Source organism: Paroedura picta, chromosome 3 (genome assembly GCF_049243985.1).
Source record: "Paroedura picta isolate Pp20150507F chromosome 3, Ppicta_v3.0, whole genome shotgun sequence".
NCBI classification, from domain to species: domain Eukaryota; kingdom Metazoa; phylum Chordata; class Lepidosauria; order Squamata; family Gekkonidae; genus Paroedura; species Paroedura picta.
In genome coordinates this window covers 13,319,328-13,332,130 of record NC_135371.1, presented here as the reverse complement: position 1 = coordinate 13,332,130, position 12,803 = coordinate 13,319,328, and the positions used below count along the sequence as shown (strand labels likewise).

At 47.9% G+C, this 12,803-nt stretch overlaps 1 protein-coding gene across 3 annotated transcripts; it reads left to right on the top strand.

Moving 5' to 3' along the window:
* The first annotated feature begins 1,273 nt into the window (after positions 1 to 1,273).
* On the top strand, positions 1,274 to 10,944 carry LOC143834533 (uncharacterized). 3 transcript variants are annotated; one of them, XM_077331349.1, is made up of 3 exons: positions 1,274 to 1,451; positions 10,237 to 10,353; positions 10,764 to 10,944. In XM_077331349.1, the coding sequence occupies exons 1-3, from the start codon at positions 1,361 to 1,363 to the stop codon at positions 10,904 to 10,906; spliced, it is 351 nt and encodes a 116-aa protein (XP_077187464.1). In that variant the 5' UTR covers positions 1,274 to 1,360; the 3' UTR covers positions 10,907 to 10,944. The 3 variants fall into 3 exon arrangements, 2 of the variants coding, with proteins under 2 accessions (XP_077187464.1, XP_077187465.1); XM_077331350.1 differs by lacking the exons at positions 10,237 to 10,353; positions 10,764 to 10,944 and adding exons at positions 2,635 to 2,751; positions 3,150 to 4,401; XR_013229803.1 differs by lacking the exon at positions 1,274 to 1,451 and adding an exon at positions 8,148 to 8,171.
* Positions 10,945 to 12,803: the final 1,859 nt, after the last annotated feature.

Here is a 12,803-nt window from a genome sequence, read left to right as displayed (position 1 = left end):
AGGAGTGTTTCTACAAGTTTGCAACACAGGGAGCCAAGAGAAGATAACAGCACTGATTGACTCATGTCTATGGTCTTCTACAGCCTTCTCCACACAATTACAATGGCAGGATTTGAAAAACATTATTTTGAGGGAAGGAGAAAAGAAAAGAGTCATTCTTGCAAATAGGTGGAGGCTTGTGGGGAAAATCATGCCTGTTTTAATCTGCCTTCGTGGATTCAGTTTTCTGGTTGCAGAGAGAAACAAAGAGGGCATATTTGTACCTGTATTTTGAAACAAAGAGGGCATATTTGTACCTGAATTTTGGTCTGAATGACTGAGAAATAAAGCTTGATTGATTGAAGACAGCATCAGGCAGGCTCCTGTGCACCTTATTGGACTGCAGTGGAGTCTTACTCACCTTTGAAACAAACACGTCAAAACCAAGAGCTGCATTCTCTCCTCAAAATGAATCATAGAATCATAGAGTTGGAAGGGGCCATACAGGCCATCTAGTCCAACCCCCTGCTCAACGCAGGATTAGCCCTAAGCATCCTAAAGCATCCAAGAAAAGTGTGTATCCAACCTTTGCTTGAAGACTGCCAGTGAGGGGGAGCTCACCACCTCCTTAGGCAGCCTTTTCCACTGCTGAACTACTCTGACTGTGAATTTTTTCCCCTGATATCTAGCCTATATCATTGAACTTGTAGTTTAAACCCATTACTGCATGTCCTCTCCTCTGCAGCCAGCAGAAACAGCGTCCTGCCCTCCTCCAAGTGACAACCTTTCAAATACTTAAAGAGGGCTATCATGTCCCCTCTCAACCTCCTTTTCTCCAGGCTGAATGAACAATTTAACAACGTGTGTTGATTCGTTGCAGCTAGCAGGTAGTGTTTGAGCTGCCGTTTCATCGTTGCCACGCTCCCCCTGAGTGAAAAAAAAATACCCCCCCCCGCATGGGCGCCCCTAGTGAAAATTAAAGGGAAAATAAACGAGCAAACGGGTCTGTGACTATCTAGCCTCTGCTTAAAAACTTCCAAAGAAGAGAATTCAGGAAGCACACACAATATATCTGGTCTCCTATCGCCAGATTAGCTGGCCAGCAGCGGAAATCGCTGGCCAGATTCTGCAGCGTAATCTCTACAGATGGCTGGAAGGGTCATCAGTTCAGCTTTCAGGTCCAACGGATTCTTTCAAATGACTAAAGGAGCCAATCAGGTCCCTCCTGGCCTTATATAACAGCTTTTTCTTGACTGGTCTTGAGTCTCTTCTGCTGCCAGCAAGCTGACCTGACTGTCCTGCGTGGCCACCGTGGACAGGGCATCAACCGGTTGGCTGTTGTCTCAAGAGGGGTTGGTTCTTCTTGCCTGAAGGCTATCCAATGGGGCACAGCTTCCTTGTGGGGTTTTGGGGGTCACACATGGCTCAGGCTTGCTTACTGACAGCCTGTGTTTTCCTCTGCCTCCAACCAGGTAAGTCTCAACGGCAAAAAGGTAAAGCTAGAGAAACCCTGTGGCTATGAGCTCAGCAAGCCAAACTCTGTGTCCACATCAGCTTGCTCTAGCATTTCGTACAGTTGTCACCCATCATAAGTGATGTCAGGTACTGGAATGGGACTCAGGGAAAAATGCTGATAGTAATTGCCAGAGAGCAGTGAGGTAAGACCTCAAAGAAGGGAATGATGTGGCATTACTGGCCTCGAATTTGATTAAAAGTAAGCCCGCTACCCCCTCCCCCCACAGAATCATATAATTGGAAGGGACCTCCTGGGTCATCTAGTCCAACCCCTGCACTATGCAGGGCACTCCCAACCCAATCGCTCATCCACTGTAACCTGCCACCCCCTTGAACCGTCACGGAATCTTCACCCCCTTGAACCTTCACACCTTCACAGCCGACTTGAGGAGTCCTGTAGGAGGGGATGTATGGGAATGCCCATATGCTTATATTCAAGTGAGTAGCCGTGTTGGTCTGGAGCAGCACAATAAAACCAGAGTCCAGTTGCACCTTTAAGACCAACAAAAATGTGAGCTTTGGAGTGCAAGCACTCTTCCTCAGACTAAGAACTCCCTGCATAAGGTCGGCAGCAGCAGCAGAAGACGGGCTGGTGGCTGAAGGCTCTCCCTGCATTCAGGCCTTGGGCCACCAGCCCCATCTGCTGCTTCTGCTGCCACCAAGCCCATGCAGGGAGTTCTTAGTCTGAGGAAGTTCTTAGTCTGATTTCATATTGCTTTAGGATGCTTAGGGCTGATCCTGCGTTGAGCAGGGGGTTGGACTAGATGGCCTGTATGGCCCCTTCCAACTCTATGTTTCTAGGATTCATATCCTTATATTGTTACTGCAATCTGTCCCCGGTTGCCCAAGTGAGAATTCCAATTGATTATGAAACACAACCCCTTCCTCCTATTAACCTGCATTTCTGGAAGACAAAGGACCCGTTTAGTCAGGGTTACAGTCCCCTGGGAATGTCAGCAGGACAATAAAGAACCCAGATGAGCTTTCACACAATCGGGGGCTGCCGATCTATCCCTGTTCTTAAGTAAGAGAGAAATGACTCCTCAATGCAATATCAATCGTCCGGATGACACTGACAAACCATGCCCTCTTTGACCTCAACATGATGGTTTCTGAAGTCCTCATTTCTGTGTTTGACAGTCACTGCTATTAAGTGCAAGTCCTGCACTGTGGAGAAACCAGGCCAGCCTTGCCTCCCTCCAGGGAAGACGTGCCAAATGGACGGGGCCGTCTGCATGGCCATGAAGTTCTATTCAGGTAGGAATCTTCCCTGCTGTGCATTCGCTCTGCTTTGGCTCACTGTGGTGTAAACGGAAAGGAGCTTGCATATTTATTTTATTTTACTTTATTTATTGCTTAGATTTATTTCCCGGAATAACTGTCTCAATAGTAAAAACACAGAAATTCCCACGTGAGACTCGGTGCTTGCATAGGGGATAGCTTTACCTTTATCTTATTCCAAACAGGGAAAAGTGACATTTAGGGACTCTGTTGCATTGCCTTCCCTTTTCACTCCGGGCCCTTAGCCTCTCTCTTGCTAGAAGAGATCCTGCCTGTGCTCCCGCAAATGGGCATGTTTCCTCTCGAAATGACGGGTATTTCTGCAGTTAACATCAGTGGTAACGCCAAGCTGCCCCTTGTCTTCCCCATTCTAGGTAACGTCTTGGAAAGGAAAGTGCTGAACTGCTTTGTTGACACTGTTAGGACCTGTGGAAGGAAAGGCATACTGCCCACGAGTGGAAAGCACTACGAACATGTCTGCTGCTTCAATAAAGATTTCTGCAGCAATGATTTGTAGCTGCATTGAGACTGTGAATGAAGGCAGATGTCATGTTAAGAAGACTCGTCTCCCCATTTTGGGCTGCAATTTGTAGTTTGTTTTTAGGGTATATACTGGTCAACTGAATTTTGGATCAGATCTTCTTTGGCTGTCCCTGCGTTTACGGTGTGTCCCTAAATTGGATGGGCCAGGCTAGCCTGTTCTCCTCCAATCTTGGGAGCTCAGAATATTGGCCCTAGTTGGTACTTGGAGGTCCTTCAGGCAAACCATCTCTTCTGTGGCCTGGAGAACCCTCCAGGGTCACGATAAGCCAACCGTGACTTCAGGGCTCTTTCAGCCACCATCCTCCAGATGGACAGTCCTCTCTCCTGCTTTTCACAAAAGGACCAACTGCAGACATTGCTAATTAATGTCTATTCATCCGGTCCATCGTACTCTTTTCTCCTTCCCTCAAAATAATGTTTTTCAAATCCTGCCATTGTAATTGTGTGGAGAAGGCTGTAGAAGACCATAGACATGAGTCAATCAGTGCTGTTATCTTCTCTTGGCTCCCTGTGTTGCAAACTTGTAGAAACACTCCTCCTCCTTAATATCAATTTCCCCCATGAAGTTCTTTTGGATGAGTAAAACTGAGGCCCATTTGAGATCTGCCACACCTCAGTGGTAATGCCACACCTGCCTTCCTCCTGTCCTCCTTGAAGCTATTGACAGAGTGCCTCCCCCAGTGCTGCAAAGCCCTCATCTCTCCATCTCCCACCTGTCTGCCCCAGTCCCCTTGACCAGGTATGCCCAGAGAATTCCACGGTCAGGACTTAATTCCCAGGTCTGTGCAGATTGCGGCTGTGTCCCAGAGGAGAGGGAGCTTACGTCTCTCTGTACACACCACTTTCCTGACCCAAAACAGCTATTTGTGCAGCTGGGGAAACTTACATGTAGTGATGGGCTTCAGTAGGCCTCCCAGTGGGGCAATTAGCTCTTGGAGTGATTTCAGATAGGAGGTCCCAAATTAAATCTGGCCATTTTATGCCCAGGAATGAAGTTCTGGACATAAAACTCCTGGAGGACGTTGGCTTGGAAGGACCAAGTGGACATGGAGGAAAATACAGCACTTTGTTTATGAACTTGTCAGCCCAAGTTGTATTTTTGGGGGGGTGGGGTGGGGAGAAGGAACAGGCTAACAGAGGCATTCAAATTATTAATGGCTGTTTAGTTTAATTTCAGCACATTGTCATTCTTGCAAATAGGTGGAGGCTTGTGGGGAAAATCATGCCTGTTTTAATCTGCCTTCGTGGATTCAATTTTCTGGTGGCTACAGAGAAATAAAGAGGGCATATTTGTACCTGAATTTTGTTCTAAATGACTGTGAAATAAAGCTTGACTGATTGAAGACAACATATAAGGCAGGCTTCTGTGCACCTTATTGGACTGCAGTGGAGTCTTACCCACCTTTGAAACAAACACGTCAAAACCAAGAACTGCATTCTCTCCTCAAAATTAACAATTTAACAACTAAAGCAGTTGTTGGTCATTTGCTGGGCAACCTAAACTGGTCTTGAGCATCAGAGGGTTTTGGGGGGGGGGGTTGCTTTAAATCCCCCCCCCCCCCCTAGTATTCAAAGCATAGCCTGGAATTGTTGGAAAATGCAATTCTCATCCTGGTCATCTACAGTTTCCTGAATTGGAGCTCTAAGCACTGGATAATGCCTGTAGTACAACCGATGACCAACTTCATTCCATGTGCCTCTGCCACGACCCCGTGATACACAATGATTCCCCTTCTGCTTCTCATGGCTTACCCTTCACCAGATCTGAATTGCTGGTGTGCAGACCAGATTTCTTGAGGCAAGTGGAGTCTCTCCTTGAACTGTGTCTAGCATCTGCCAGGGAGCGCCAGACACACAGTCTGAGAACAGGAGGGCCAGCAAGTTCCACTCCAGTGATCTTTGGATTGCTCCAGTGAGCAGCTCTGCTATTCTGTGGGAAGGGGCATAAAATCCAGGGTGGGTTGGAGGATGTTTTAAAGCAGGGGTATTCAACCTGTGGTCCTCTAGATGTTCATGGACTACAATTCCCATGAGCCCCTGCCACCATTTGCTGGCAGGGGCTCTTGGGAATTGTAAGTCCATGAAGATCTGGAGGACCACAGGTTGACTACCCCTGTTTTAAAGCACTTTAAAGGGGGGAGCACTAGAAAACAGCAGGAAGGCAATTCCTTGTGCACCAATCCTGCCTTGTATCCATTCCATGTGGTCAGTATATTTTCCAGTTGCTTTTGAGCTACTTGCAAAAGTTAAAATACAGCGCAGACACACATCTAACTGGTCCCTTGGATAACAATCTTTTTTTCTGAATAGCGTATGATGACCTTTTCAATGTGTTCTTATGGGGCTTCCTCGAGTTCAATTGCGTGCTAACTCGAAGTCTTCCCTGTGTCACAAAGCCCTGATCCCCCATCCTCTTCCTCCTCCCAGTTTAGAGAATAAGTTTTGAAGCATGATTAACAACAATCTCAATCCCAGTTTGGTGTAGTGGTTAGGAGTGCGGATTTGTAATCTGGTGAGCTGGGTTTGATTCCCCGCTCCTGCCCCACATGCAGCCAGCTGGGTGACCATGGGCTCCCCACAGCACTGAGAAAGCTGTTGTGACCAAGCAGTGATATCTGGGCTCGCTCAGCCTCACCTCCCTCACAGGGTGTCTGTTGTGGGGAGAGGAAAGGGAAGGTGACTGTAAGCCGCTTTGAGACTCCTTCAGGGAGAGAAAAGCAGCATATAAGAACCAACTCTTCTTCTTCAGTAATCTCAGGGCTCCCTCAGCCTCACCACCCTCACAAGGTGTCTGTTGTGGGGAGAGGAAAGGGAAGGCAACTGTAAGCCGCTTTGAGACTCCTTCGGGGAGAGAAAAGCAGCATATAAGAACCAAATCTTCTTCTTCAGTAATCTCAGGGCTCCCTCAGCCTCACCTCCCTCACAAGGTGTCTGTTGTGGGGAGAGGAAAGGGAAGGCAACTGTAAGCCGCTTTGAGACTCCTTCGGGGAGAGAAAAGCAGCATATAAGAACCAAATCTTCTTCTTCAGTAATCTCAGGGCTCTCTCAGCTTCACCTCCCTCACAGGGGGTCTGTTGTGGGGAGAGGAAAGGGAAGGCGACTGTAAGCCACTTTGAGACTCCTTCGGGGAGAGAAAAGCAGCATATAAGAACCAACTCTTCTTCTAATTAACTACATCCCCACGATCTGCTGATCTGCTTTACGGAAGGAATCTTTGAAAGGGACATAAGTGGCCATGGAGCGGAACATTTGGGAACGGCCTGATAAGGAGATGGGAACTTGCAGGGCCAGCAGCCAAGCGCTCCAAACCAGGATGCCCACATGAGCCCAGCAGGAGATGGAGCTGATTACAGAGATATCTATCCATGTCCATCCCAGGCTCGTTCCGCATAAGGACACAGTAGCCTTTAAAGCTGTGTATGCCTGTGGCCTCTGATTTGGAATAGGCACATCAGGTAGAGATTCCTAAAAAACCCCACAAAACCGGAAGAGAGGTGCTGTGTGGAAGCGACCCCTCTAGAGGTCTGTGTTGAGCTTCAGAAGTCATAGCACAACAAATGACATATAAGCCGAAGCTGTTTGTGCCAGAATTCTGAGGTGCTTGGCTGGACCTTTCAGCCACACCGTTCTTTGTGCAATAAAATGTGAGTCCAGCGGCACCTTTAAGACCAACAAAGATTTATTCCAGGCGTGAGCTTTCGAGTGCATGCGCTCTTCCTCAGACTATGAGCTGGCCATCGTGACAGTGGGAATATATAAGCAAAAGTTAATCCTGTTACATTAGTAAACTGTGTCACAGCATCCACACACAGACACATGATAATTCCCTGCCAAACCAGCCAATCAGACCCCTCGAACCCATTTGTAGGTTACAAAGACATGTCAGAAATAAAACTGTCAAAGTGTGCCTATGCGCCCGCCTTGAAGAAATCTTTGTTGGCCTTGCAGGTGCCACTGGACTCTGATTTTCTTGTGCTCCTTCAGACCAACACGGCTACTCATTTGAACAGATCTTTGTAGCCTTCCTAAGGAGCGGGTGAACCTTCAGTGCATTCTGTCACCAGGATATGAAGACCTAGAAGCACAGAATAGAATCAGAGTGTTGGAGGGAAACTCCAGGGTCAAGTAGTCCAACCCCCACAGAATGCAGGAAATTCACAACTACCTGCCCACCCACAGTGACCCCAGTTTCATGCCCAAGTGATTCCCCCACCAAAAATCTTCAGAATCCAGCCTGGCCTGGAGGAAATGCACCTACCATCCCACAGTGGCGACCAGCAATTCCCTGGGTATGCAAAGAAAAGGCCACAAAAGACACACTGAAACATCCCTTCCTGCCCACCCACTCACAATCTGCCGAAGTTCAAAAAAATCAGCATTTCTGTCAGATGACTATCTAGCCTCTGCTCAGAAACTTCCAAAGAAGAGAATTCATGAAGCACACACAATATATCTGGTCTCCTATCGCCAGATTAGCTGGCAAGCAGCGGAAATCGCTGGCCAGATTCTGCAGCGTAATCTCTACAGATGGCAGGAAGGGTCATCAGTTCAGCTTTCAGGTCCAGCGAATTCATTCAAGTGACTGAAGGAGCCAATCAGGTCCCTCCTGGCCTTATAAAACAGCTCGTTCTTGACTGATCTTGAGTCTCTTCTGCTGCCAGCAAGCTGACCTGACTGTCCTGCGTGGCCACCGTAGACAGGGCATCAACCGATTGGCTGTTGTCTCAAGAGGGGTCGGTTCTTCTTGCCTAAAGGCTATCCAATGGGGCACAGCTTCCTTGTGGGGTTTTGGGGGTCACACATGGCTCAGGCTTGCTTACTGACAGCCTTTGTTTTCCTCTGCCTCCAACCAGGTAAGTCTCAGCAGCAAAAAGGTAAGGCTAGAGAAACCCTGTGGCTATGAGCTCAGCAAGCCAAACTCTGTGTCCACATCAGCTTGCTCTAGCATTTCGTACAGTTGTCACCCATCATAAGTGATGTCAGGTACTGGAATGGGGCTCAGGGAAAAATGCTGACAGTAAGTGCCAGAGAGCAGTGAGGTAAGACCTCAAAGCAGGGAATGATGTGGCATTACTGGCCTCGAATTTGATTAAAAGTAGGCCCCCTACCCCCGCCCCCCACAGAATCATAGAATTGGAAGGGACCTCCTGGGTCATCTAGTCCAACCCCCTGCACTATGCAGGACACTCCCACCCTATCGCTCATCCACTGTAACCTGCCACCCCCTTGAACCGTCACGGAATCTTCACCCCCTTGAACCTTCACACCTTCACAGCCGACTTGAGGAGTCCTGTAGGAGGGGATGTATGGGAATGCCCATATGCTTATATTCAAGTGAGTAGCCGTGTTGGTCTGGAGTAGCACAATAAAACCAGAGTCCAGTTGCACCTTTAAGACCAACAAAAATGTGAGCTTTGGAGTGCAAGCACTCTTCCTCAGACTAAGGGGCTTTTCGCACGCCTTCAAAATCGCACAATGGTTGCTAATTGAAAACGCTACTGATTTGCCGTTATGCACAACGTCGCTGACAATCTGCCACACACCTGAAAACGATCTGCAAAAAGCGCTTCCTTGTAGCGCTTTCAGGGAAATCCAAAAAGTGGATTCACCCTCCGGAAAGCGATACACTCCTGCAACCAATCTGGAACACTAGCAAAAAAGACCTGTGCGTTAACATTGTTGCGGTTTCTACAAAGTCCCTCCCCCTGGTTCTCTCCTCTGATCTTCCGGCGAAGCGATCGCCATTTTTTTTTCTCCGAGCGAGCGGGGATAAACGCACCAGCGAGCCTCTGTTTAGAGGCTTCCCCGGCTTCAGTCCCTCCCCTTCAGTCACTAAGCACAAACAAGAGAAGCCCGTTTGCTGATGTATTTTCCCTTTATTTTTGACACATTCATTCAGCCGAAAATCGGGCCCGTGAGAGGGGGGGGGTTTCACTCGGAGGGAGCATGGCAACAAATAAATGACAGCTCAAACACACCAGGCAGCTGGATGGGTCTCTCCGTTGCAACGAATCAACACAGATTCGTTGCAATGGGTCTGGTTTTTTTAAAAAAAAAACTTTCTAAAAGGGAAAGGGGCTGTTTGGGAGCATGCTAACGGCTGCCCATTGGCTGCTTGACGGCCAGGGGCGGGACGAGCTTGGCAAGAGTGCTTCCTTTCTACCGATTTTTGCCGAGACCGGAAGCCTGTGGGAAACGCTACAAAACGCAACTGGATTCCACTACAAAGGCAGGTATGCATAACGACGAATTCCACTATTTTAAATGGCGATTTTTCATTCAGCAACCAATTTGCTACAAAGATCCCGGTGCGAAAAGCCCCTAAGAACTCCCTGCATAAGGTCGGCAGCAGCAGCAGAAGACGGGCTGGTGGCTCTAAGGCTTTCCCTGCATTCGGGCCTTGAGTCACCAGCCCCATCTGCTGCTTCTGCTGCCACCAAGCCCATGCAGGGAGTTCTTAGTCTGAGGAAGTTCTTAGTCTGATTTCATATTGCTTTAGGATGCTTAGGGCTGATCCTGCGTTGAGCAGGGGGTTGGACTAGATGGCCTGTATGGCCCCTACCAACTCTATGATTCTAGGATTCATGTCCTTATATTGTTACTGCAATCTGTCCCCGGTTGCCCAAGTCAGAATTCCAATTGATTATGAAACACAACCCCTTCCTCCTATTAACCTGCATTTCTGGAAGACAAAGGACCCGTTTAGTCAGGGTTACAGTCCCCTGGGAATGTCAGGAGGACAATAAAGGACCCAGATGAGCTTTCACACAATCGGGGGCTGCCGATCTATCCCTGTTCTTAAGTAAGAGAGAAATGACTCCTCAATGCAATATCAATCGTCCGGATGACACTGACACACCATGCCCTCCTTGACCTCAACATGATGGTTTCTGAAGTCCTCATTTCTGTGTTTGACAGTCACTGCTATTAAGTGCAAATCCTGCACTGTGGAGAAACCAGGCCAGCCTTGCATCCCTATAGGGAAGACGTGCCAAATGAACGGGGCTGTCTGCATGGCCATGAAGTTCTATTCAGGTAGGAATCTTCCCTGCTGTGCATTCGCTCTGCTTTGGCTCACTGTGGTGTAAACGGAAAGGAGCTTGCATTTTTATTTTATTTTACTTTATTTATTGCTTAGATTTATTTCCCGGAAAAACTGTCTTTCGGTGGGTTACGATAGTAAAAACATAGAAATCCCCACGTGAGACTCGGTGCTTGCATAGGGGATAGCTATACCTTTATCTTATTCCAAACAGGGAAAAGTGACATTTAGGGACTCTGTTGCTTTGCCTTCCCTTTTCACTCCGGGCCCTTAGCCTCTCTCTTGCTAGAAGAGATCCTGCCTGTGCTCCCGCAAATGGGCATGTTTCCTCTCGAAATGATGGGTATTTCTGCAGTTAACACCAGTGGTAACGCCAAGCTGCCCCTTGTCTTCCCCACTCTAGGTAACGTCTTGGAAAGGAAAGTGCTGAGTTGCTTTGTTGACACTGTGAGGACCTGTGGAAAGAAAGGGATACTGCCCACGAGCGGACAGCGCTACGAACATGTCTGCTGCTCCAATAAAGATTACTGCAACAATAATTTGTAGCTGCATTGAGACTGTGAATGAAGGCAGATGTCATGTTAAGAAGACGCGTCTCCCCATTTTGGGCTGCAATTTGTAGTTTGTTTTTAGGGTATATACTGGTCAACTGAATTTTGGATCAGATCTTCTTTGGCTGTTCCTGCGTTTACGGTGTGTCCTTAAATTGGATGGCCCAGGCTAGCCTGCTCTCCTCCAATCTTGGGAGCTCAGAATATTGGCCCTAGTTGGTACTTGGAGGTCCTTCAGGCAAACCATCTCGTCTGTGGCCTGGAGAACCCTCCAGGGTCACGATAAGCCAACCGTGACTTCAGGGCTCTTTCAGCCACCATCCTCCAGATGGACAGTCCTCTCTCCTGCTTTTCACAAAAGGACCAACTGCAGACATTGCTAATTAATGTCTATTCATCCGGTCCATCGTACTCTTTTCTCCTTCCCTCAAAATAATGTTTTTCAAATCCTGCCATTGTAATTGTGTGGAGAAGGCTGTAGAAGACCATAGACATTAGTCAATCAGTGCTGTTATCTTCTCTTGGTTCCCTGTGTTGCAAACTTGTAGAAACACTCCTCCTCCTTAATATCAATTTCCCCCATGAAGTTCTTTTGGATGAGTAAAACTGAGGCCCATTTGAGATCTGCCACACCTCAGTGGTAATGCCACACCTGCCTTCCTCCTGTCATCCTTGAAGCTATTGACAGAGTGCCTCCCCCAGTGCAGCAAAGCCCTCATCTCTCCATCTCCCACCTGTCTGCCCCAGTCCCCTTGACCAGGTATGCCCAGAGAATTCCACGGTCAGGACTTAATTCCCAGGTATGTGCAGATTGCGGCTGTGTCCCAGAGGAGAGGGAGCTTACGTCTCTCTGTACACACCACTTTCCTGACTCAAAACAGCTATTTGTGCAGCTGGGGAAACTTATATGTAGTGATGGGCTTCAGTAGGCCTCCCAGTGGGGCAATTAGCTCTTGGAGTGATTTCAGATAGGAGGTCCCAAACTAAATCTGGCCATTTTATGCCCAGGAATGAAGTTCTGGACATAAAACTCCTGGAGGACGTTGGCTTGGAAGGACCAAGTGGACCTGGAGGAAAATACAGCACTTTGTTTATGAACTTGTCAGCCCAAGTTGTATTTTTGGGGGGGTGGGGGTGGGGAGAAAGAACAGGCTAAGAGGGACACAAGATCCATGCAAATTATTAATGGCTGTTTAGTTTAGTTTCAGCACATTGTCATTCTTGCAAATAGGTGGAGGCTTGTGGGGAAAATCATGCCTGTTTTAATCTGCCTTCGTGGATTCAATTTTCTGGTGGCTACAGAGAAATAAAGAGGGCATATTTGTACCTGAATTTTGGTCTGAATGACTGTGAAATAAAGCTTGATTGATTGAAGACAGCATATCAGGCAGGCTTCTGTGCACCTTATTGGACTGCAGTGGAGTCTTACCCACCTTTGAAACAAACACGTCAAAACCAAGAACTGCATTCTCTCCTCAAAATTAACAATTTAACAACTAAAGCAGTTGTTAGTCATTTGCTGGGCAACCTAAACTGGTCTTGAGCATCAGAGGGTTTTGGGGGGGGGGTTGCTTTAAATCCCCCCCCCCCCTAGTATTCAAAGCATAGCCTGGAATTGTTGGAAAATGCAATTCTCATCCTGGTCATCTACAGTTTCCTGAATTGGAGCTCTAAGCACTGGATAATGCCTGTAGTACAACCGATGACCAACCAGTGAACTTCATTCCATGTGCCTCTGCCACGACCCCGTGATACACAATGATTCCCCTTCTGCTTCTCATGGCTTACCCTTCACCAGATCTGAATTGCTGGTGTGCAGACCAGATTTCTTGAGGCAGGTGGAGTCTCTCCTTGAACTGTGTCTAGCATCTGCCAGGGAGCGCCAGACACAC